General features: G+C 39.1%; 1 protein-coding gene across 8 annotated transcripts in view; it reads left to right on the top strand.

The window, feature by feature from the left end:
- ACBD5 (acyl-CoA binding domain containing 5) overlaps positions 1 to 26529 on the top strand; it is a 64117-nt gene that overhangs the window by 17288 nt on the left and 20300 nt on the right. For 6 of the 8 annotated variants that reach the window (XM_059661103.1, XM_059661093.1, XM_059661112.1 and 3 more), the window contains 6 exons: positions 388 to 502; positions 602 to 634; positions 12224 to 12358; positions 13494 to 13697; positions 14694 to 14800; positions 23446 to 23713. In XM_059661103.1, coding sequence (XP_059517086.1) covers positions 388 to 502; positions 602 to 634; positions 12224 to 12358; positions 13494 to 13697; positions 14694 to 14800; positions 23446 to 23713 — 862 coding nt within the window. The remainder of the gene's footprint in view (positions 1 to 387; positions 503 to 601; positions 635 to 12223; positions 12359 to 13493; positions 13698 to 14693; positions 14801 to 23445; positions 23714 to 26529) is intronic. The other 2 variants (XM_059661071.1, XM_059661128.1) reach the window with 1 other exon arrangement.

Raw genomic sequence — 26529 nt, 5'->3', positions numbered from 1 at the left:
ACATCAATGTGAGAGAAACACATCAATTGGTTGCCTCCTGCATGAGCCAGGGCCTGGGCTGGGGAGGAGCCTGCAAACAAGGTATATGCCCTTGACTGGAATCAAGGATATTTATAACATCATTCATGCTCATAAAAAATTATCGCAGGCTGACACTCTAGCCACTGAGCCAAACTGGCTAGGGCAAAATGAGAACATTTTTAAGTTTTTAATATATTTGAAACTTTTCTAGGAGGTTATATACATTAAGTATATAATTAATATAGATACTTTGAGAGTCTATAAATGAACCTCATATCTCAAAATTATAAAAATGTTGTATTATTGGTTAGTAATTTAGATAAGCTTAATTTGTGATTTCACAAGATTTGTTTCTTTTGATTACAGATTCTTGAAACAATGCCAATGACTGAGAAAGTTGAAGAATTGCTGCATGTCATAGGTCCATTTTATGAAATTGTGGAGGACAAAAAAAGTGGCAGAAGTTCTGATTTAACTTCAGGTTGGACTGTTTTATGTCATTTTTAACTCAGCAACTGATACATTATGATACATTAATACTTATATGCCTAATTTTTTTTTTTTTATTCTCACATGCTAGTCCGAATGGAGAAAATCTCTAAATACTTAGAAGGTAGGAATAGTGAAATCCATGTAAAATTTTGTTTAAAATTTACATATCAAAGAATTTTGCACAAATTTATATAACTTACAAGCTTGTCACTCAAGAGTTTTAAATCCAAGGAAATAAATTGCATAAAGTTCTAAAATATATCTAGGCGGGTATGGCTTGATAGTTGAGTGTTGACCTATGAACCAGGAGGTCATGGTTTGATTCCTGGCCAGGGCACATGCCCAACTGTGGGCTTGATTTCCAGTGGGGGCATGCAGGAGGCAATTGATCAATGTTGTCTCTCATCACTGATATTTTTCTCTCTTCCTCTCTGAAATCAATAAAAATATACTAAAAATATTATAAAATCTTAAGTTTTAACTCTTAAGTTATTAAAACATGATAGGTAGTTCACTTAGTATGTATAAAATTATAACAGAATTCATAGTTTTATTTTGATGATTTATATTTTCTAGTTTGCTTTATATATTTTATTATCAGTATCATGGCTGAAACCATTTTTTAGCTAACTTTAAAATGCTATATTTACTTTGAAGTGCTAGGTGTTTGTTTTTGTTTGTTATTTCTAATCCTCACCTGAGAATATGTTTTTATTGATTTTATTTATTTTTAAAATTATTATTTAAATATATTTTTATTCATCTTTTTAGAGAGGGAAGCAGGGAGAGAGAGGAGAAACATTGATGAGAGAAACATTGATCGGCTGCCTCCTTCATACCCCTTACTGGGGATCAAGTCCACAGGCCTGGCATGTGCCTTGATCAAGAATTGACCCAGCCGAAACCGGTTTGGCTCAGTGGATAGAGCATCGGCCTACGGACTGAAAGGTCCCAGGTTCGATTCCGGTCAAGGGCATGTGCCTTGGTTGCGGGCACATCCCCAGTGGGGAATGTGCAGGAGGCAGCTGATCGATGTTTCTCTCTCATCGATGTTTCTAACTCTCTATCTCTCTCCTTTCCTCTCTGTAAAAACTCAATAAAAATATATTAAAAAAAAAAAAAAAAAGAAACATTTCAAAATCTTAAAAAAAAAAAAAAGAATTGACCCTACAACCTTTTGATGTATGGGATGATGCTCCAGCAACTGAGCCACGCAAGCCAGGGCAAGTGCTTGGTTTAACTGTAGCTTAGCAAGCTAAAATAAGGTATCAGTGAATTCACTTAGCTTTGATTTTATTTATTTTTATTTTTAATTTTTTTATTGATTTCAGAAAGGAAGGGAGAGGGGGAGATAGAAATATCAATGACAATTTATTTTTTATATTTATTATTTATTGATTCATTGATCTTATTTATTTTAGATATACATATATCTTTTAAAATCTTTATTGTTGAAAGTATTACATAAGTCTCCTTTTTTTCGGGCCAGTGTCTGTGTCTTTTTGTGCACTCCATAAATAATTGAAAGATATGTATCTTTTATATATTAGCAGGAGTTGAATATGCACATTTGCTGGCATTAACTTTAAACATTTGTTCTTGAAATTTTGTTAGAAAGCAGAGTGAAATGAATTGATGAGTCACTTTAAATGAAAATTATACATGTTTTAATATATATGGTATCCCCTTTTCTTTGTCATCCCTATTTATAAGGCATCTTTTACTAATTGATGGAAATTATAGTGTTTCAGGACGGTAATCATCCTGTTCTGTCATAAGGCCTGCAGTTTGTGTCTGCCATAACTGATAGTGACTGCTTACTAGGCATAACTCTGTACCATACCTGCTATATCTGATTTGCCTAGAGGAGTCAAATATTATAAAATACTCTTCCTTACTCAGGCTTATTCAATTCAAAAGAATATTAAGTGTTTTTCTCTTTATGAATCACGTTTTTAGGACGCAGATGGGCATAACTTCGGACCTGCTTTAGTAGTGTCATGCCTACTGGCCAGAGGCAGATGCTCATTTATTTATTTTTTCAGAGACAGATGTTTAAACAACTAATTATAAAAATAAGGAAGAGTGAATAGTAATAATAGTGGTTCAGTTCCACAATTCCTTAGTTTTAATTTAAAAATTATAAAAGCTTTATAAACCCAGGGTTTTGTGTTTTTTTTTTTATATAACTCACTAGAGATTCAGAGCACGGATTTGTGCACGGGGGTGGGGGGGGGGGGGGGCGGGTGTCCGGGGGGGTAGCCTCCTGCACCTTCCGCAGGCTCACGCCCAGTCAGTTCCGATTGGGAGAGGCTCGTGCTGCTGCAGCGGTACTCGCCAGCTGAGAGCCCTGCGTCTGGCACCCGTTGGTCATCTGAGCAGCACTCCCGCTGTGGGAGCGCACTGACCACCAGGAGGCAGCTCCTGCGTTGAGCCTGGTGGTCAGTGCATGTCATAGCGACCAGTCGTTCGGTCATTCAGTTACTTAGGCTTTTATATATATAGATTTGGCAGCAAAACTTGTCCTGACATGAACTAATTGAGGGGCAAACCCTAACTTAAAATGACATGAAGTTATTTGAAGTCTTTATTTAGTCCATCTAGTACAGTGGTTCTCAACCTTTCTAATGCCGCGACTCTTTAATACAGTTCCTCATGTTGTGGTGACCCCCAACCATAACATTATTTTCGTTGCTACTTCATAACTGTAATTTTGCTACTGTTATGAGTTGTAATGTAAATATCTGATATGCAGGATGTATTTTCATTGTTACAAATTGAACATAAAGCATAGTGATTAATCACAAAAACAATATGTAATTATATATGTGTTTTCCGATGGTCTTAGGCGACCCCTGTGAAAGGGTTGTTCTACCCCCAAAGGGGTCACAACCCACAGGTTGAGAACCGCTGATCTAGTATAACTATTCATATATTTTGCTGGAAAAAATATCTTAATTTTAAAATAAATATTTTTTCATTAAATTTTAGAGGGAGAGAGAGAAACATTGATGTGAGAGTGGAACATTGATGGGCTGCCTCCTGCACACCCCCTACTGGGGATAGAGCCAAAACCCAGGCATGTACTCTGACTGGGAATCAAACTGATACCCTTCTAGCATACAGGATGATGCCCAACCAATTGATCCACACTGGCCAAGGCTTAATTTTTTTTTAGTGAGCGCTGCCTACATTCTGTTATGTTATGTAATATACAGTATATATAGTGTATTACCTTTACAAAGTTAGAATACTCTGTATTTTGAATCATATCTGAGTCTAGGTGTGGTAAGGGCATTGTAACATAATTCATACCATTTTAATGTACATTTAGATTATTTCTTCTTCTGATCTTCAAATGCTGCTGAACTTGACCATGTCCAAATGTCATTCTATATATGTGGAAGTATAAAATAAGAAATAATATTTAAAAGATAATTGCTGGATCAAAGGATATGGGTGTTTGTTGGGTGTTTGCAATTTTGTAAAATATTGCCACATTGCAAGATAGTTTGTCTGTTGACTTTTTGTTGTTGTTGCTAATCCTTACCCGAGGATAATTTTCCAGTGATTCTTAGGGAGGGTGGAAGAGAGAGGGGAAGACAAAGAGAAACATCAATGTAAGAGAAACACATTGATTGGTTGCCTCCTGCAAGAGCCCTGGCCAGGGGCCGAGCATGGGAGGAGCCTGAAACTAAGGTATGTGCCCTTGACTGGAATTGAACCTGGGAACCTTTGGTCCAAAGCTCTGTCTGTTGAGCCAAACCGGCTAGGGCTGCCCTGTTGACTTTTTTATTTAAACAAAGCATTTTATTCAAAATAGCCATGTAGGGTTAATAGAACAGTTGTATCTTTTCCCCATGGGCTTTTTCAGACTATATATATACTAGAAGCCTGGTGCACAGATTTGTGCACTGGTGGGGTTCCTTGGCCTGGCCTGTGCCCTCTTGCAATCCGGGACCCCTTGGGGGATGTTGGATTGCTGGTTGAAGCCTGGTCCCCACAGGCCAGGCCAAGGGACCCCAGCAGTGCACGGTGCACCAGGCCTCTAGTCTATCTATATAAAACCCTAATGTACAAATAGACCGAACAGCGGAACAACCAAACAACCAGTTTCTATGACATGCCCTGACCACTAGGGGGTGCTCACAGAACATGGCTGGCATCGGCAGCAGGTGGCAGAGCGCAGAACATGGTGGGTGTTGACTGCAGCAGAATGGTAGAGCAGGTGAGCAGGGGTGCTGGTTGCTGTCATCAGGGCAAGCCTCTGGTGGTTACTGAAATTTCTTTGCTCATGCGTGCTGCGGTCCAGCCCGCGCTCACACGTGGTGCTGGCACCAGCCCTGCTCGCACCCACTGCTTGCACCTGGCACGGGCCCCAATCACTTGGTGCTGTCAGTGGGTGCGAGCGGTCATTGCTGGCCCTGATTGCCCCTCAGAGCTTCTCCACCTCCCCCTGTTCCTGAGGGGCAATTGGGGCTAGCAGCTACCTCTTGCACCCGCTGCCAGTGATGGCCCCGCTTGCATCCACTGCCAGCGTCAGCCCCACTTGCATCTGCACCTGGCGCTGGAGCCGCCACTCGCACCTGCTGCCGGTGCCTGGCACTGGTCCCAATTGCTCGGTGCCATCTGTGAGTGCGAGCGGCCCTGCTGGCCTCAATCGCCCCTGAGGGCTTCTCTACCTCTCCCGGCTCCTGAGGAGTGATCAGGGCAGCAGCTTCCATTTGCATCAGCTGAGGGCGCCTGCCTTGCTTGCACCCACTGCTGGCACCGGCCCCATTCGCCTCGTGCTGTCAGCGGGTGTGAGTGGGACTGGCGCCATCAGCATGTGGGAACAGCAGCAGCGGGCTGCTAGCAGAGAGAGGACTGGGGGCTGTGGTGGAAGGGGCTGGGTGGGGGCGTAGAGGATGGGCCGAGACCCGCCTCTGTGCCCACCGCAGCCTCATGGCCCACAGTGCCTTTCAAGGTGCACAAATTCATGCACTGGGCCCCTAGTATCCTATATAATAAAAGCGTAATATTCTAAGTGTCTGGTCATCTTTTCAACCAATGAAAGCATAATATGCTAAGGATATGCTATGGCCACTCAACCACTCGCTATGACATACACTGGCCACCAGGGGTTAGAAACTCCAACAAGTAGGTTAGCTTGCTGCTGGGGTCTGGCCGATTGGGACTGAGCGAGATGGCCGGACACGCCCTGGAGCCCTCCCGCGGTCCCTCCCTGGCAGGCCAACCTTCTGCATCTCTACCTGGCCCCAATTGTGCACTGGTGGATTTGCCTCGCCTGCACACTCTCGCAATCCGAAACCCCTCAGGGGATGTCCGATAGCCTGTTTTTGCCCCAATCCTGCGTGCCAGGCCGAGGGGCCCCACTGGTGCATGAATTCCTGCACTGGGTCTCTAGTATATATATATATATAAGCTCTTTGGTTAATCTCTTCCCACCCTCTCCCCGCCCCTCTTTTTTTTTTAAATTAAATCTTTATTTTTCAGATTATTACATTTGTTCCTCTTTTTTCCACCCATAACTCCCCTCCTCCCAGTTCCCGCCCCACCCTCCGCCCTCACTCCCCACCCACTGTCCTCATCCATAGGTGCACGAGTTTTGTCCAGTCTCTTCCCGAATCTCCCACACCCCTTTCTCCTCCAAGAATAGTCAGTCCATTCCCTTTCTATGTCCCTGATTCTATTATAATCACCAGTTCATTCTGTTCATCAGATTATTCACTTGTTGATAGATGCATGTTTGTTGTTCATAATTTGTATCTTTACCTTTCTCTTCTTCTTCCACTTCTTAAAGGATACCTTTCAGCATTTCATATAATCCTGGTTTGGTGGTGATGAACTCCTTTAGCTTTTCCTTATCTGTGAAGCTCTTTATCTGACCTTCAATTCTGAATGATAGCTTTGCTGGATAAAGTAATCTTGGTTGTAGGTTCTTGGCATTCATCACTTTGAATATTTCTTGCCACTCCCTTCTGGCCTGCAAAGTTTCTGTTGAGAAATCCGCTGACAGTCGTATGGGTATTCCCTTGTAGGTAACTGACTTTCTTTCTCTTGCTGCTTTTAAGATTCTCTCTTTGTCTTTTGCTCTTGGCATTTTAATTATGATGTGTCTTGGTGTGGTCCTCTTTGGATTCCTTTTGTTTGGGGTTCTCTGCGCTTCTTGGACCTGTAAGTCTATTTCTTTCACCAGGTGGGGGAAGTTTTCTGTCATTATTTCTTCAAATAGGTTTTCAACATCTTGCTCTCTCTCATTTTCTGGCACCCCTATAATTCTGATGTTGGTACACTTGAAGCTGTCCCAGAGGCTCCTTACACTATATTCGTATTTTCTTCGGATTCTTTTTTCATTTTGCTTTTCCGGTTGGGTGTTTTTTCTTCTTTGCATTTCAAATCTTTGACTTGATTCTTGCGTTCCTCTGGTCTGCTGTTGGGAGTCTGTATAATATTTTTTATTTCAGTCAGTGTATGCTTAATTTCTAGTTGGCTCTTTATCACAACATCGAGGGACTCATTAGATTTCTTGAGGATCTCACTACATTTATCGGCAGATTTTAGAAAATTATTGAAAGACCTTAAAAGTGTGGTTTTGAGGTCTATATCTTCCATTTCTGACATTTGCGTCCTGTTTCTTTGTCTCCACATTTTTTTATGTTTTCTTGGTGCACCCCCTAGTGGTCTTTGTGCGCAGTCTTGTTGTAGTTAAGCCTTGATTTTTGTAGGTAATACTAGAGGGGATTTGAGCTCCAGGCCAAGTGGCTGTGAGGATCAGCTGTCCTCTGGGGAGGTGCTAATCTAGCCTTTGCCTGAGGCTATCTGGCAAATGGCTCTGTGCAGGGCTTGGGCGGGGCGTGTCCCAGGGGATCAACAGAGCGGGCTGAGTGAGCAGTTATGGCTGCTCTCAGTCCCGTCCCCAGAGGCTCTGCCTCTCAGAGTCCCAGCAACTGCTGCAGACCTCGGAGAGAAAGCTGCCCTCGAGTTCCGATCGAAGCCAGACAGTCCCGCTTCTCCCATTTGAGTCGGGGTCCCTAGAGACTCGCCCGAATCTGGAGCTCAGAATCTGAGCCTCCCTCCTGATTGAAACAGACATCCGCGCCCTCAGCCGCCAGCCCACTCCGAGCGCACCTCTGCACCTTTGTATTTTCCGCACTGCGCCTCTTTTGAGTCTTGGTATGTTATTCTCTTTCCTCCTAGTTGTAGAACTTCCACTCAGCCAGCCTTCCTGTGGTTCTGGATGATGTCCGTTCTGTCTTTTAGTTGTATTTTTGAAGTGGTTGTTCGAGGCAGCAAACTCCGGCGTTAACCTATGCCACCATCTTGGTTCTCCCACCCCCCCGCCCCTCTTCCCTCTGAGATTCATCAGTCTCTTCCATGTTTCCATGCCTTTGCGTTGAGCATCTGCCCCCTGGTGGTCAGTGCACATCATAGCTACTGGTCGAACAGTCAGACACTTAGCATATTAGGCTTTTATATAGAAAGATAGTAAATTTTGAAATTAGAAAGTTTGAGCTGTCCAACTTTGTTCTTTTTCAAGATTGTTCTGACTATTCTGGATCCCTTGCATTTCCAGATGAATTTTAGAATCGGTTTGTCAATTTTTGCCAAAAGTGCCAGCTGAGATTTTGATAGGGATTGCAGTGAATTATAGATCACTTTGGGAAGTATTCTCATCACAACAATATTGCCTTCTAATTCACTTTTTTAGATCTTTAAATTCTTACATCACTGTTTCTTATACACTGTTTTGTCATTTGCAGTGTATAATTCTCCTTACACTTTTCTTTTGTCAAATGTGTTCTTAAGTATTTTACTCTTCTTGGGGCTTTTGTAATTTGAACCATTTTCTAATTTTATTTTTGGATAGTTTATTGTTAGGTTATAGAAATACATAACAATAATTGATTTTTGTATATTGACCTTGTATCTTCAACGTCACCAAACTATTTATTAGTTCTAATAGTTTTTTGTAGATTTCTTAGGATTTTTATATAGAATAGCAAGTTATCTGTAAAAAAAGAGATTATTCTATCTCTTTCTTTCTAATATGAATGCTCTGTATCTTTTTTTTCCCTTGCCTAACTGCCCTGGCTAGAACTTCTACAATATATTAAATAGAAATAATAAAAGCAGACGTCTTTGTGGTGCTCCTTATTTCGGGGCCACAAAATTCAGTCTTTTTATGTTAAGTATGAATGCTAGTTGTGAGTTTTCATAGATGCTTCTTGTCAGATTGAGGAAATTCTCTTATATTGTTAATTTCTTCAGCATTTTTATCTTGAAAGAAGGTTGGATTTTGTCAAATGTTTTTTCTGTATCTGCTGCCATTATAATGTGGCTTTTGTCCTTTAGTCTGTTAATGTGGTATGTTACATTAATTGATTTTGGGGTGTGGAATAAGGCTCACCAGTAATTCTCTGCTTTCTACAACTTACATTATTGGACTGTTGTAATGCTGTTTTTGCTGCTATCAAATAGTGTTTGATAGTCATTCATTTGATGGGCATTTGGGGTGTTTTTTTAAATTGAGTTTTAGAGAGATGTAAGGAGAGAAAAATCGATTTGCTGTTCCACATATTTATGTATTCATTGGTTGATTCTTGTATATGCCCTGATCAGGGATCTAACCTGCAACCTTGGCATATCAGGACGATCCTCTAACCTTTTGGTATTTTTCTTTTTGCTGTTGTTTTTCTTGCTTTTTTGGTTGTTGGGAGAATAAGGGAGATTCAAGAACTATGCTGCTAATATGATTTTCTAAGTGAGACTAGAACACAATGCCTATGATAGATTTGAATTTTAAGTCTTTAGTTTCATTAATTAGGTAGACTTAAATAAGAATATAGGTCTGAACCCAACAACTCCATTTCTGGGATTATATCAGAAGAAATCCAAAACACTGATTCCAAAGAATATATACACCAACAGCGTTATTTATAATAGCCAAGATTTGGAAGCAGCCCAAGTGCCCATTAGTAAATGAGTAGATAAAAAGGCTGTGGTACATTTACACAATGAAATACTGCTTGGCTGTGAAAAAGAAGTATATTTTACCTTTCCTGACAGCATGGATGAACCTGGAGAGTATTATGCTAAGTGAAATAAAACAGTCAGAGAAAGACAAGTATGATATGATTTTACTTATATGTGGAATCTAATGAACAAAATAAAATCAGCCTTGGCTGGTTCTTCAGTGGATAGAGCTTCGGCCTGGGGACTGAAGGGTCTTGGGTTTGATTCCTGGCCAAGGGCATGTACCTCATGCCCTTGTTGTAGGTTCAGTCCCTGGCCCCGGTCGGGGCTAGAGCAGAAGGCAACCAATTGATGTGTCTCTCTCACATCGATGTTTCTCTCTCTCCCTTCCCCAACTCCCCCTCCCTTCCATTCTCTCTAAAAAAGTCAATGGAGCCCTAACCGGTTTGGCTCAGTGGATTGAGCCTGTAGACTGAAAAGTCCCAGGTTCGATTCCAGTCAAGGGCATGTACCTTGGTTGCGGGCACATCCCCAGTAGGAGGTGTGTAGAAGGCAGCTGATCGATGTTTCTCTCTCATTGATGTTTCTAACTCTCTATCCCTCTCCCTTCCTCTCTGTAAAAAAATCAATAAAATATATTTTTAAAAAATCAATGAAAAAAATATCCTTGGATGAGGATTAAAAAAAGAAAAAGAAAAAAAGAGAATCAGATTCAGAATACAGACTGTCAGCTGTTAGAGGGGAGGGGCATTGGGAGGATGGCTGGAAAGGTTGCGGATTAAGCAAAAATCCAAACCAAAACGAAAAACCCTTATACACAGACAAAAGTATGGTGATTACCAGAGAGAAAGGGAGTGAGGGAAGGTAGAAGAGGGTAAAGGAGGGGATAAGTGGTGATGGAAGGAGACTTGACTTTGGTGTTGAACACACAATACAATATCTGGAGGATGTATTATGGAATTGTGCACCTGAAACATACATAATTTTATTAACTGATGTCACCCCAATAAATTCAATAAAAATTAAAAAAAGAATATAGGTCTGACTATTTAAGATGTATGAAGATTTTGAAATTTAATATGTTATTTATGATGCAGGGAATCATCCAAAGTGCATATATATAAGTGAAAATAAAGCCCAAAAGTTTATGGAGAAAGACCACTGTTTTTGACCAGTAGGTACTTAAGAGGTCTTTAGTAGCTTAAAGAGTCGATGAGAATGTAATTCCCTGTATCTCAAAATGAGGTCCAGTAACCATCAGCATTGGTATCACATGGGAGCTTTATGGAAATGCAGAATCTTAGATCAGCCCACATTTACTGATTCAGAATCTGCATTTTAGCTAGATTTTAGGAGATTACTGTACATATGTACATATTAACATTTGAGAAGCTCTGATGTATTTACTCTCATAGTATGAGTTTGGGCAATAGGATTATATGCCTTTTTAAATGATTGATCACATTAACTGATACTATAAAATTTTTTTTATTGATCTCACAGAGGAAGTGGGGGAGAGAGAGAGAGAGAAAGAGGAAGAGAGAGAGAGAGAAAAACATTAGTGATCAGAGAGGAACATTGATTGGCTGTTTTTTGCACGCCCCCAACTCAGGATGGAACCTATAACCCAGGCATGTGCCCTAACCAGGAATCAAACTGTGACCTCCTGGTTCATAGGTTGACACTCAACCATTGAGCCATGCTAGCTGGGCTGATACTTTTTTTTTTAAGTTTATAAAGATAAAAGTTGTACAAAAGAAAAAGAAAAGTTGTGCACCTGAAGCCCTAAAAGTAATAAAAGGAAAATTTTTTTAATGTAGTCTAACTATAATATGATTGCTATTAGGACCAAAAATAATATACTTATGTTTTTAATATGCTAGCATATAGCAACTGTCTTCATTTACCATGTATAAAGGAGATCATTCATCTCTAGCTTTACTATTTTGATTGATGTTAACTTAAAAATAACTTATCCTCACCTTGTTCAGAAAGGTTTTAATATTGTTTTATCATTTTATTATAAACTGATAATTGAAGGGATTTATTTATGTAATATATGTAATATTTATAGTCAAAGAGAAGAATACTGCCTGGCTGACATGGCTCAGTGGTTGAACATCAACCTATAGACCAAGAAGTCATGGTTCGATTCCTGGTCAGAGCACATGCCCAGGTTGCAGGCTCCATCCCTAGTAGGGGGCAGAGAGAAGGCAACTGATCAGTGATTCTCTCTCATCACTGATGTTTCTCTTTTGTTCTCTCTCCCTTCCTCTCTGAAATTTTAAAAAAAGAATGAAAAGAATACTATAATTATATATCAGAACCTGTTTACTTTAGAATTATCCTATTATTTGTAAACTAGAGGCCCGATGCATGACATTTGTGCATAGGGGGAGAGGGTCCCTCAGCCTGGCCTGCACCCTCTTGCAGTCTGGGACCCCCGAGGGGTCCTTAGCACCGCCGTGGAGGTAGGAGAGGCTCCCGCCACTGCTGCTGCACTTGCCAGCCATGAGCCTGGCTTTTGGCTGAGCAGTGCTCCCCTGTGGGAGCGCACTGACCACTAGGGGGCAGCTGCTACATTGAGCGTCTGCCCCCTGGTAGTCAGTGTGCATCATAGCAACCAGTCGTTCCTCCGTTCGGTCGATTTGCATATTAGCCTTTTATTATATAGGATCACAGCATTATTGTATGTTATATGATTAGAGATTAAATGGTCATTTTTATATTTTAGATCTTGGTAATGTTCTAACTTCTCCTCCAAATGCCAAAACTGTTAATGGTAAAGCTGAAAGCAGTGATAGTGGAGCTGAGTCTGAGGAAGAAGAGGCCCAAGAAGAAGTGAAAGGAGCAGAACAAAGTGATAATGGTAATCTTTGGATGGTGGGATAATAATTTTACATTAAATAAGATAAAAGGATATGGAGAGGCTTGGGCTGATTTGGCATTGTAGGAAGTGGTGGGATGTGGGTTGTTGATGCTATAACCAGGTTTTTGTGTTCCAAAAGGGCTACAGAAACAGTCAGGCTTATGCATAGGTGGGACAAATGTCCATTGAAGGCTTAACAGGAGTAGGCCACTCTTCCCCATGTGATACCTGAAATGCTGCATTAGAAATATATTCCTTTGGTGTATTGTTTCCAATATGAATATGCAGGTGTTATCAAAGAGAGGAGATAATCATACTCTGAATGTCTTGTCAAGAATAGAGTGGAATCAAGAGAATAGGATTCAAACAGAAGGTTTTTTGTTTGTTTTTTAACCCAAGGATATGGTTTTTTACTGATTTTTTTTTTTCAAAAGAGGGGGAAGGAGAGAGAAGAAGAGAGGGAGGAACATTGATGTATGAGAAAAACATTGATATGTTACCTCCTATACTTGCCAGGTATTGATCCCACAATCTAGGTATATGCTCTGACCAGGAATTGAACTGGTAACTTTTCAGTGTACAGGCTGACTCTCCAACCAACTGAGCCACATGGCCAGGGCCAGGTAGAAGTTTTGACAAAGAGGGAAGATTGGAATCATAGGGCCCTGAATTAGAGGATCCTTGTTAGTAAGAGTACCAGTGATTCTTGGGAAGATGGTTTCAGAAAGGAGGCAGAAAGACACTAAAACAAACTGCCCAGTTTAAGTTTGCCTTCTGGTTCCATTAAGAAAAGACAAGTAATACTTTCTTCGAAGGATCTCTTTATTTGCTATATGTACCCATTTGTACTGCTCGGTCTCATAGAACAATTTGCTTTTCCTGAGAGAGTGTGAAGACCTTGAGAGATTATCTCTCAAAGGAGGGGAAATTTACAGTGAACTGAAACAGTTTTGAAACCAATAGAATTTGTGTGAGTTCTCAGCATATAAAACACCCCTTTTCTAGGAGCACTCCATCTCTCTGCTCCTAGTAGGAAACCCTTCAAAGGGATATGGGTAGCTTGATATCAGAACAGAGTATGCAGAAGTTGACCTAATGTGAACTTTCATTGAATCTCTCCAATTTCACATAAAAGATAAGAAAATGATGAAGAAATCCACAGAGCATAAGAATTTGGAAATCATTGTCACTAATGGCTACGATAAAGACCGCTTTGTTCAGGATGTACAGAATGATGTCCATGCCGGTTCTTCCCCGAGTGGCAGCAGCACTGAGGAAGTGAAGCCTGCAGATCAAAGCTTGGAGCAAACTGGAAAACCTGCTGTCTGCGTTCACCAAGGTATTCTCCCATATTTATTCGTTGAGTCTCTTTCCTATGAATAAGGCATTCTTTTAATAATTTCAAGATATTAGGAACAATTTAGAATTTAAAATCTCTTATTCAATGGTATATAAGGGTTTATTTATATTATAAGGGTTTATATCTTTGAAAGACAGTGAATTAGGACCAGGGTTTTTATGTTTTTCACTGAGATTTTTAATTTGTTTTTATATAGCATTTTAAAATAAAATTTTGAATTATTTTTCAATTGATTTGAGAGAGAGACAGAAAGGTGCGGGGGAGAGAGAGAGAGACAGACAGACATTGATGTCAGAGAGGAACATGGAACGGTTGCCTCCTGTACACTCCCCAATCGGGTATTGAACCCACAACCTGGGTATGTGCCCTGACCAGCAATCAAACCCACAGCCTCTTGGTGTATGGGATGATGCTCCAACCAAGCCACACTGGCCAGGGCAAATTTTGAAATTTTTACTCTTATTCCTGATGTTTCTTTTAACTTAAAACTCTGATTATAGGATACCTTTATCCTCAATCAGCAAGGTAAGCTATACTCTTTTCATATTTTAGGGCTGTAGGGGTGAGCCTATAATATATATATGGTGAATTATTAACATTATTGCAATTCAGCCAAGTAACTAAGAAATATAATTTCTAAATGGTACAATCAAACTTGCAATAGTCATCTAACTTTAGGCTTCCTAGCTGCTATTCAGTTTTCCCTTATAAGGTTACTGAGTTCTATAAGGTTTGATCTGGGCAGTATCTTTGTATAATTCCATTGTAAAATACTTTGATATCTTTTCATATAAAAATTATCAACTAAATTTAATGTTTTGGTAAGTTAAAAGAAAAAAAATTGTGGCTTGGTAAATCAAATTTGTCTCCCAGTATGAAAATAATATAGAGCTAATCAATTTTGAAAATAGGATAAATGCATTTTTTCTTCAGTTAGAGAGTAATTATTCTATCTGGGCATTTTTTCATCTTTAGATATAAATGATGATCATGTTGAAGATGTTTCAGGAATTCAGCATTTGACAAGTGATTCAGACAGTGAAGTTTACTGTGATTCCATGGAACAACTTGGCCAGGAAGAGGTAAAAATGACATTTTAAAAAAATTCTTTATTGTTGAAAATATTACATATGCCCCCATTTTTCCCCCATTAATCCCCTACAACCCACCCCTGCCTTCTGCCCCAGACCCTCACCACCCCATTATTAGTGAAAAATGACATTTTTTGATAGGTAAGTTTTCAAAGTGGTGTATCAGAATTTGATGCGTAACTTCTTTTTGTTTTTAAATATATATATTTTTTATTTATTTCAGAGAGGAAAGGAGAGGGAGAGAGACATAGAAACATTAATGATGAGAAAGAATCATAGATCAGCTGCCTTCTGCACGCACCACACTGGGGATCGAACCCGCAACCTAGACACGTGCCCTGACCGGGAATCAAACAGTGACCTCCTCATTCATGGGTTGATGCTCAACCACTGAGCTATGTCAGCCAGGCTTGCTGCATAACTTCTGTTAATACCAGATGTACATGCTGCTCATCATTTTGAAAATTTACCTCTAAAATGTTTAAACATTTCTATTTTAAATTTTCTTTTGTGAATTAGAAAATATATTAAATTCCTGAATATTCAAAATAATTTAACTATTATATTTTATAATATTTGTAAATATTCTGAGAGGTAGGATGGGTAGGCAGACAGTAAACTTATGCTAGTCCCCATGTTTGAAACATTGATTAACATTTAAGAAAACTAAATAATTTTGAAACAAATCTGTACTTGACATTGACTTTAATATGTTGAACTGAAAGTTTGAGTTGAAATTCTTTTCAAATTTTAGTTAATTAAGATTCAGTATTAGAAGCTATCATTTAAAAATTATTAAAACTACATGAATTAAAACAATTTTTTATTGATTTGAGAGAGAGAGAGAGACATGGATTTGTTATTCCACTTATTTATGCATTCATGATTGATTCTTATATGTGCCCTAACTATGGATTGCAATCTTGGCGTATCGGGACAATGTTCCAACTAACTGAGCTACCTGGCCAGGGCAAAACTACATGGTTTTTTTTCCCTCTTTGACAACTTTTTTTGTTAATGACTAGCAGCTTTGACAGCTGTATTTATGTTTGGTTGTTTTGAATCCTACCACTAATTCCCTTCCCTTGTTCTAGAAGTTCAGTGTGCCTTATAGAAAATTATTTCTCTTTTGCCTCCCTGAAGTAATGATTTTAACTTTTTCTCTTTGTATTTCCCCTTTTTAAAAATGTTATAATGTGCCCTAACCGGTTTGGCTCAGTGGATAGAGCATCAGCCTGTGGACTGAAAAGTTCCGGGTTTGATTCCGGCCAAGGGCATGTACCTTGGTTGTGGGCACTTCCCCAGTAGGAGGTGTGCAAGAGGCAGCTAATCAATGTTTCTCTCCTATCGATGTTTCTAACGCTCTATCCCTCTCCATTCCTCTCTGTAAAAAATCAATAAAATATATTTTTAAAAAATGTTATAATGCATCTAAATTTACCTCTTAACTTTCTCAAAAAATTAAAAAAAATGTTTTTATTGATTTTGAGAGAAAGAGAGAGAGAGGGAAACATCAATCCATTGCCTCCCCTACCAAGGATCAAACCTGAAACCCTGGTATATGCCTGACTAGGAATTGAACCGGCAACCTTTTGGTGCACGGGACAATGCTCAACCAACTGAGCCACTCTGGCCAGACTACTTTTTTCTTTTTTCTTTTTTCTCTTTCTTTCTTCCTTCCTTCCTTCCTTCCTTCCTTCCTTCCTTCCTTCCTTCCTTCCTTCCTTCCTTCCTTCCTTCCTTCCTTCCTTCCTTTCTTTCTTTTTAATATTTTTATTGATTTCAAAGAGAAAGGGAATGGGAGAGATAAATAGAAACATCAGTGATGAGAGAGAATCATCCATCAGTTGCCTCCTGCATGCCCCCTACTGGAGATTGAGCCCGCAACCTGGGCATGTGCCCTTGACCAGAATCGAACCTGGGATCCTTCAGTCTGCAGGCCGACGCTGTATTCACTGAGCCAAACCAGCTATGGCTACTTTTTTCTTTTTAAAAAGATTTCATTGGGGAAGGTTGGTGATAAAGAACTATATGAGATTAATCAGTAAATATTTGGTTACTAGATTCTAGGTTTGTTCCTATTCTATTTAATAAAAGCCTAATATGTTAAGTGTCCTACCATTCATTTGACCGTTCAACCAGTCGCTATGATGCACACTGACCACCAGGGGGCAGATGCTCCAACCGGTAGGTTAGCTGGCTGCTGGGGTCCGGCTGACTGGGACTGAGCGAGACGGGCCGGGCACACCCTGGAGCCCTCCTGTGGTCCCTCCCCAGCCCCGATTGTGCACCATTGGGGTCCTTCGGCCTGGCCTGCACCATCTTGCAATCCGGAACCCCTTGGAGGATGTTGGGAGAGCCAGTTTGGGCCCAATCTCCACAGGCCAGGCCAAGGAAACCCACTGGTGCATGAATCCGTGCACCAGGTCTCTAGTTTTCTCTATGAGTCAGTTGATAAACTAAACTCCTTCATGGAGCTCTGCCTGATCTGGCTCCTACTTATCTTTTTGGCCTCTGTTCACACCACTCTCATGTTTGGACTTTGCTCATACCTACCCTAGCCTTCCCTCTGTTCCTCTAATAAGGCCCGCAAAATCATTTGATCTGGCCCTGCCAAGGCATTAGGAGTGACTTATTTAAGTTTTTAACCAAATATAGCAGGCTTTTTTAAAGTTGCTATTTTGTATGGCCTGCGAATGATGTTAAAAAAATCCAAGTGGCCTTTGGCAGGAAAAGGTTCCCCACCCCTGCTCTAATATGCCACCCCATCTCCCCTTCTTTCTTCCAGCACCAGCATCTTTGCATTCATTTTGCTGGAATGTAATCCACCATTCATTGCCACATACACAGAGTTTACTCTTTCACATCCTTTAAACCCTAATGCAGATGTCCGTTCTTGAAGGGAACCTTCTTAGATATGATGCAGCCCTACCACATCATCCATCCTCACTAAGAGCAGATTAATTATAAGTTGTCACCCACAATTTTTTAGGTGGGTACTTTAAAAAATGTATGTAATTTCTATGATCAATTTTGGAATCCTTAAGAATCAAGTTGTTTTTCCAAGTTCTTTTTGTGAACAACTAATATTACATTTATTTTTTGCCTATTATGATTTGAAGATTTTCTTTTTCTTATTATTTTCCACTTAAAAAAGTACTTCTAAAAAATTTATAATTTCCTCTTGAATGTAGCAATTAAGCATGTTCCTATCCCAATATACATAACAAGAGTAAACTATATTTTTTGAAATTTTGTGTACTTATTGTATTTATCATGTTGCAATAAAGCATTTAGTCTGATAATATGATATTTAGGATTTGTTTCAGAATAATTCACTGGGGATGAGCATGGGAGTCATAGGTAATATAAAACAAGAGTGGCCCTGGCCCTAGCAGGTTTGGCTCAGTGGATAGAGCATTGGCCTGTGGACTGAAAGGTACCGGGTTCGATTCCAGCCAAGGGCACATGCCTGGATTGCAGGCTTGATCCCCAGTAGGGGCTGGGCAGAAGGCAGCCAATCAATGATTCTCCCTCATCATTGATGTTTCTCTCTCTTCCTCCCTCTCCCTTCCTCTCTTAAATCAATAAAGAAATATATTAAAAAAAAAAAAAAAAAGAGTGGCCCTGAAGTGATAATTGTTGAAACAGTGATTGGTACTCTAGTATGTTTGAAATTTTCCATAATAAAAAGTTTAAAAATAAGATTATAGTCTGTAGAATGTTTGTTTCTCATGTTGCTTCTGTAATAGTTTTCTTTCTTTTCTTTCCTTCTTCCATGAGAACATTGAATTCACTTATATTCTATGTACAATTACACCATCATTATTATTGCTCTGTAGTTCAGTTATCACTTTATAATGAGTTCCTTTTACTGTACTTTTTTTTTTTTTATATATATGGATGCCAACAACAAAAGTATAACTTATTGAAGGTTAGCTACATTCCTGGTACCATACGAAGCACTTTTAAATATGTTTTAAGATTTAATTTATGCAACGACCCTTGAAGTATATTCCATTACTTATCTCCAGTCTACAAATAAGGAACCTGAGGCTCATAGATACAATGTAACTTAATCATGGCCCATAGTTGTTAAAAGATGGAAGCAAGATGCCCTGGCCGGTGTGCTCAGTGGTTAGAGTGTTGATCCATACACCAAAGGGTCTCAGGTTCCATTCCTGGTTAAGGGCACATACCTGGGCTGCAGGTTTGATCCCTGGCCCCAGTCAGGGTGGGTGCAGGAGGCAATCAATCAATGTGTCTCTCTCACATGGATCTCAATATCCCTCCCTCTCTCTTTCTCATTCTCTCTCTCTCTCTCTCTCTCTCTCTCTCTCTCTCTCTCTCTCACGCATTCTCCCTCTCTTGATCTCACTTTCACTCTCGCTTGTTCCTGTACTTTCTTTTGACTTCTAGAATAACATGAAGAGTCATTATTTATTTTGTCCTCAAGCTTCATCTATTTTTTATCCATTGAGGTATTAGTCAATCTGCTAGTATAATTAAAATCTTTTTTATTATCTGATCTATTTTTAATTTAAACTCATTCTCTTTTGTTTGTTTGTTCATTTGTTTTTGTTAATCCTCATCTGAGGATTTTTTTCCCATTAATCTTTAGAGAGAAAGAGTGGAAGGGAGGTAAGAGGGGAAAGAGAGACAGACAGAGACAGAGAAACATCGATGTGAGAGACATCAATTGGGTGCCTACCGCATGTGCCCTGACCAGGGCTGGGAATGGAATCAGCAACCTAGGTATATGCCTTTGACTGGGAATCGAATCAGTGACTCTTTGGTGCACAGGCTGACATTGTAACCACTGAACAACATGGGTCAGGGCTAAGCTCGTTCTTTTTAAAATATATATATTTTTATTGATTTCAGAGAGGAAGGGAGAGGAGGAGAGAGATAGAAACATCAATGATGAGAATCATTGATCGGCTGTCTCCTGCACACCACCTACTGGGGATCAAGCCTGCAACCTGGGTATGTGCCCTTGACCGGAATCAAACCCGGGACCTTTCAGCCTGCAGGCTGATGCTCTATCCACTGAGCCAAACCAGCAAGGGCAAAGGTTGAGATTTTAAAAGATCAAATTATTAGCAGTTACTACTTTGCAGAAGCTGAAAACAAACCATGTTCTAGAACAGTGGTTCTCAACTTTCTGGCCCTTTAAATACAGTTGCTCATGTTGTGACCCAACCATAAAATTATTTTTGTTGCTACTTCATAACTCTAATGTTGCTACTGTTATGAATCGTAATGTAAATATCTGATATGCAGGATGGTCTTAGGCGACCCCTGTGAAAGGGTTGTTCGACTGCCAAAGGGGTCGCGACCCACAGATTGAGAACCGCTGTTCTAGAATAACCACTTAATGGAATAGATAATGTTTGCAAGTACTGTTCTGAAACTGAAATTGATATTTGAAGATATGAAATATTATATATATATAAATAAACAAATAAAAATAAATAAATGAATATACATATCTATATTTCTGATATTTCAAACCAGAATACCAATGCATACCAGTAGAACATTTGCAATTTTATCAGGTGAGTTAGATTTCTAAGATAAGAGTATAAGAGAGAGAAACATTTTAGATTTTTTTCTTTCCCCTTTCCTTTATACATTCTCCATATCTATTAAGCAGTACTTTTCAAATTTTATTATTTTTTATTTATTTATTTATTTATTTTTTAATATATATTTTATTGATTTTTTACAGAGAGGAAGGGAGGGAGATAGAGAGTTAGAAACATCGATGGGAGAGAAACATCGATCAGCTGCCTCCTGCACATCTCCCACTGGGGATGTGCCCGCAACCCAGGTACATGCCCTTGACCGGAATCGAACCTGGGACCTTTCAGTCCGCAGGCCGACGCTCTATCCACCAAGCCAAACCGGTTTCGGCAACTTTTCAAATTTTAATGGGGAGCTTGTGATAGTACAGATCCTTGGGCCTGAACCCCAGGTTTTCTCATTTCATAGGTCTGGGATGGGACCCACGAATTTACATTTTTAATCAGCTTTCAGTTGATGCTAATGCTGCTGGTCTGCAGACCACACTTTGAGTAGCACCTAACTCATAAGGAGCTAGAGTTCTACCAGGATGAGAGGTGTGGGTAGGGGATTGATATTTACTAGTCCCATTTCACCTTTTCCTTGCTTTCATAAAGTAAATTTGTTTTCTGCTGCACTGAGAAGATAGCAGCTCTTAGGTTGTTACTCCAACTTCACGCCTGGACACTTAACGTCTTTGACTTACTGACTCTAAGCTACACCCATTCAGTCTTTGTCACCTTCCCACCTCAAGCCAATTTCTCTAAAATGTATTATTTTTTCTCTCACCTCTTTGGGAACCTTCATTTTTTATACCTTCCAGACTATTCCCAACCAATGTCCCTCTTCTGGTTCTTTTTTTTTCTCAAGCTATTATACTTCTTCCATCTTTAAAAGAAAAGACTCTCTGAACCTTCTGATGCCTTCTAAATATTGTCTTATCTCCCTCCTCCCCTTTATAGTCAGGCTTTCTGTTGGTTGTGTTCATTCATGATATTGATTCTCTTCAGATATGTATCATCATGACTTTGTTGCTAATTTTTGTTTGTTTGTTGCTAATTTGAATGGATGCTTTACATTTCCCATCTCACTTGAATATCATTAAATGATATTAGCTACTTTGTCCTTGAAAATATTTCCTTGGCTTCCATTACACTATTTTTTAAGAGCTTCTTTTTATACTTCTAAGGTCCTTCGTAACCTTCCTCTGTGAGTTTTTCTTCCTCTTGTTGACCTCTTAAATTTGGTGTTCTTCAGGCATATATTCCTAATTATTACTACCTTGGTTTTAACCATCAATCACATGCTAAATACTCTCAAAGTGATATCTCCAAGCTATATCTCTCTTCTGAATTCTAACTGCCCTATTAGACATCTTGCTTAGGAATCTCAATGTTTTTACTTATCTATAACCACACCATTGTCTCTTTTTGTCCCCTGAATCTCCTTATCCTCTATGTTTCTTTTGATGGGTTTCAGAAATCATGTAGTCTTTTCCTTTCCCTTTCTCCCCACATTCAGTCTTCAAGTCCTATGGATTCTGTAATCTCAAAAGTTCTCAAATCATCCTCTATCCCACTGCTATGTTATTGGTACATGCTGTCATCATTACCACCATTACCACACTTTGGAATTGGCTTATACTCATCTGTTCTTAAAGTTTTGTGGGGGATTTTTTATACAAAACAAAAGAAATTTATTATCTCATAGTTCTAGAAGTATAGGGAGGCTCGAAATATGAAATCAAGTTATCAGCAGAGCTGTGCTCCTCTGAAGGCTCCAGGGGACAATCTGTTCCTTGCTTCATCGAGCTCTCCTGGCCCCAAGGGCTCCCTGACTTGGGACCTCCATCTTTACATGGCCACCTCTTCCCTATGTTGTTCTTTGCTGGGGTCCAACCCCAGCAGGTCCAGGGGTCCCCAAAGGTGTGGACGGAGTCGGCGAAGAAGGAATGACACAGAGACAGCGTTCAGTTGATCAGCAGCCTTGCCAGGATCTCTAGCCACAATCTCCAGCCAAGTTCTGTGTCCATGTTCTCTTGCTAGGTTCTCCAGCCAGGTTCTCCAGGTTCTCCAGCCAGGTTCAGTCACCAGGTTCTAGTCAGGTTCTCTTGCCAATTTCTGTAGTCAGGTTCAGTCCAGGATCTTTTGCCATGTTCTCTCCAGCGAAGTTCTTGTCTGTAGGTTCTGTGTAGGTTCTGTCTTCTTGGCTCTCTTCTAAGTTCTGTGTCTTGCTGTCTTGTTACATCTGTATTTATACCAGTTGATTCAATCCTATCAATCTCTATTACAAAGGTTAGGGCGTTTCTTATCTCCATTCCAGGGAGTAAAGATTATGTAGCTTAAGCATGATTGTTCATAGTTAAAGTGATTAATTACCCGCCTGGCACTTAGTTGAGGGGTTTTATTCCCTCCCTAACTTCAGGGGAAAATCCCTACCTGGGGATTCAACCTTTCTCGGAGAGGTGACCTTGGTTAAAGCACAGTGCCAAGAAGGTGAGCAAACATATTAAGAACCGTATGCCATATATGCCAGGTCCCTTGAAACAGCAAGGATGGACCGGCTCCCGGCAGTTCTTCAAGTTTTAGTTCATATCATTTCTTCCAGGAAGGCTGTCCTGACCAAGCCCAGTATGAGCTCCTATAACAGCCTTTGTATATCTTTTTCATTATACTTATCAAACTATGTTATAATAATATTCTCTCTTTTGCTAAGAGTAGAAGCCTCTTGCATAGATTCTCTTTTTTTTTTTTCATACTTATCCTTACTGTTTAGCATAGTAACTAGGCTAAAGTAGACATTTAAATGTTTCTTGGATGAATGAGTAACTCATGAGAACAATTTATTGCCATAATTTCTCAATTCTTTGTTCATGGATGATTCATTTCTATCCCATTTTTTCCCTACATATAGGAGGCAGAATATGAATTGAAGAATTTTAAATAAAAATAATACTTTCATAATAACATGAAATTTTTAAAAATAAAAACAGTAATCTATTAACAAGAAAACTTTGTGGTATATAATTTGTGTTTGTAGCTTTTTAATTAAGTCTTGTTTTAAATTTGTAGTCTTTAGATAGCTTTACATCAAACAATGGACCATATCGATATTACTTGGGTGGTGATCCCAATAAGCCCTTGGAAAATTCTGGTTTTCCTGAAGATGTTCAAATTTCTCCTGGAAATGGCAACATTGGGGAGATGCAGGTGGCAGCAGTCGAAGGAAAAGGTGAAATAAAGCGTGGAGGAGAAGATGGCAGAAGTAACAGTGGAGCGCCACACCCTGAGAAACGGGGTGGAGAAAATGAGGAATTCTCTAATGTCAGAAGAGGGAGAGGTGTGTATTCTTTCTTTCTTTCTTTTCTTTTCTTTTCTTTTTTTTTTTTTTTTTGCTGTCTTTATAACCTAATTAGCAAAATGGTAGGTTCTAGATTGGAAAAACATTACAACTATCACTTTATAAAGGCGATGTTAAAAGTTATCTGTACATAACATCTGACATTTTTTAAAATTTCTATTTCTCTCCTTCTATTCCACAAGTCATAGTGGTGTTTTCTCTAAAAAAATATGGGGAAGGGGCATTTCTATATTTATATCTTTTATGCAATTTTTTGAGGCAGCCAACTTTCACTCCCTGAGTAGTCACTTAGCAGTTCCTCCAACTGTGCTGATGCTTATTTTACTTACTTTTGATAAAAATTAAAATTCTTTGTCTTTTTTACATTTTTTCACTTAAGTCAAAAGATATCATTTAACATTGACAACTCAGATACATAAAATGTTACAACAAATAATATTTAACAATAAAAAAGTAAGCATTAAGAATAATAATGTGGCCCTGGCTGGCTTGGCTCAGTGGATAAAGCGTCGGCCTGCGGACTGAAGGGTCCCAGGTTCGATTCTGGTTAGGGGCACATGCCTGGGTTGTGGGCTCAGTCCCCGGTCTGGGGTGTGCAGGAGGCAGCCCATCGGTGATTCCCTCTTGTCATTGATGTTTCTATCTCTCTCTCCTTCTCCCTTCCTCTCTGAAATCCATAAAGAAATGTATATTTTTAAAAAAAGAAAAAAGGCCGAAGCCAGTTTGGCTCAGTGGATAGAGCGTCGGCCTGTGGACTGAAAGGTCCCGGGTTCGATTCCGGTCAAGGGCATGTACCTTGGTTGCGGGCACATCCCCAGTAGGAGGTGTGCAGGAGGCAGCTGATTGATGTTTCTCTCTCATCGATGTTTCTGGCTCTCTATCTCTCTCCCTTCCTCTCTGTAAAAAATCAATAAAATATATTTAAAAAAAAAAAAAAGAAAAGAAAAAAGAATAATAATGTGATGAGGTAATAGAGAGTTGAATGGGGAAGAAAAGTAAATAATTGTTCATAGTAAGGAATGAATAGGTATTGTCAAAAAAAAAAAAGAGAATTAATGTAAAGACAAATGCCATGTTATCTCACTTATGTGGAATTTAGAAAACAAACAAACAAAAACAAGCTCATAAATACAGAGAACAAATTGCAGATTGGTGGTTCCCAGAGGTGGAAAGAGGGCAAAATGGGTGAAGGTAGTTGAAAGGTACAAACTTTTAGTTATAAAATAAATAAATCATGGGGATATAATATACAACGTGACTACAGATAAATGATTCTGTATTATATATTTGAAAATTACTAAGAGAATAGATCTTAAAAGTTCTTATCACAAGAAAACAAATCTGTAACTACATATGGTGACGGATGTTAACTAGACTTATTGTGGTGATCATTTCACATTATATCCAAATACCAAATCATTATGTTGTACACCTAAAATAAAAGGAAAATCCCTGTTTAATTTTATGAGATCATAAGGCATTAAAGGATTATCTGTGAATTTGGTTGAAAAAAACCTACATAAAACAAATTAAGACATGGTTTTGTGAATACTGCTGCTTTAGGGTTCCAGGATGCTGAAGGGCAATGAGGTAGATAATTTTCGGTTTATTGTGGAAAACAAAACAAGCAGCCCTAGCCGGTTTGGCTCAGTGGATACAGCATCGGCCTGCAGACTCAAGGGTCCCAGGTTCGATTCTGGTCAAGGGCATGTACGTTGGTTGCGGGCACATACCCAGTAGGGAGTGTGCAGGAGGCAGCTGATAGATGTTTCTCTCTCATTGATGTTTCTAACTCTCTATCCCTCTTCCTTCCTCTCTGTAAAAAATCAATAAAATATATTAAAAACAAACAAACAAAAAAAAACAAGCAAAACTTACCCATTATATTAGCAAATGTAAAAACTTAAAGTATTTCATTTCTGCAAAGGTAGGGTAGCATGGTGGTACCTTTTATACATTGCAGTACAGAACATCTCAGCCTTTTTAAAAAATAGCTTGGCAACACTCGTGAGGAACCTCCACAGAGTTGTTAACCCTTGACCCAGTAATTCTTCTTCAGATCTTTCTGTCCTAAAAAAATCAGCAGAAATCTAGACAAGAATTTATATACAAAGACATTTATTTCAATGTTATTTATAATTGCAAAAATTTGAATTGATCATAACTATCCAAAAGTGGATAATAAGATTGAATAAATTACTTCATGTCTTACTAGGGAATTTATGCAGCCATTTCAATGTTTTTGGAATAAAATTCAATGATTATAAATGTTTATAGTATTTTTTTAAAGTAGGATACAAAATCATGTATAAGGGGTAAATTCTGTAAATATATGCATAGAAAAAAATAAATGGATATATAGTAACATTTTTATAGTAATGAGATTTTAATATTTATAAAATTGTAATGGAATTTATAATAAGAAAAGCATTTTATTTTTATATTATTTTAAAAACATTTTTTGTTTTTATTTATTTTATTATTATTAACATATATTTTTTTATTGATTTCAGAGAGGAGGAGAGGGAGAGAGAGAAGAAAGGAGGAGAGGGAGAGAGAGATGGAAACATCAATGAGAATCATTGATCGGCTGCCTCTTGCATGCCCCCTATTGGGGATCAAGCATGCAGCTCTGGGTATGTGCCCTTGACTGGAATTGAACCTGGAGCACTTTAGTCCGAAAGACGATGCTCTATCCACTGAGCCAAACCAGCAAATGCCAAGAAAAGCATTTTAAATCACTTGAGAGACTTACAGTGACCAGAAAGGAAAATATAGCTATTTAATATAGTTTT

The sequence above is a fragment of the Myotis daubentonii genome, chromosome 1 (assembly GCF_963259705.1).
Source record: "Myotis daubentonii chromosome 1, mMyoDau2.1, whole genome shotgun sequence".
In the NCBI taxonomy this organism is placed as follows: Eukaryota; Metazoa; Chordata; class Mammalia; order Chiroptera; family Vespertilionidae; genus Myotis; species Myotis daubentonii.
This window is presented reverse-complemented; position numbering and strand designations above follow the sequence as displayed.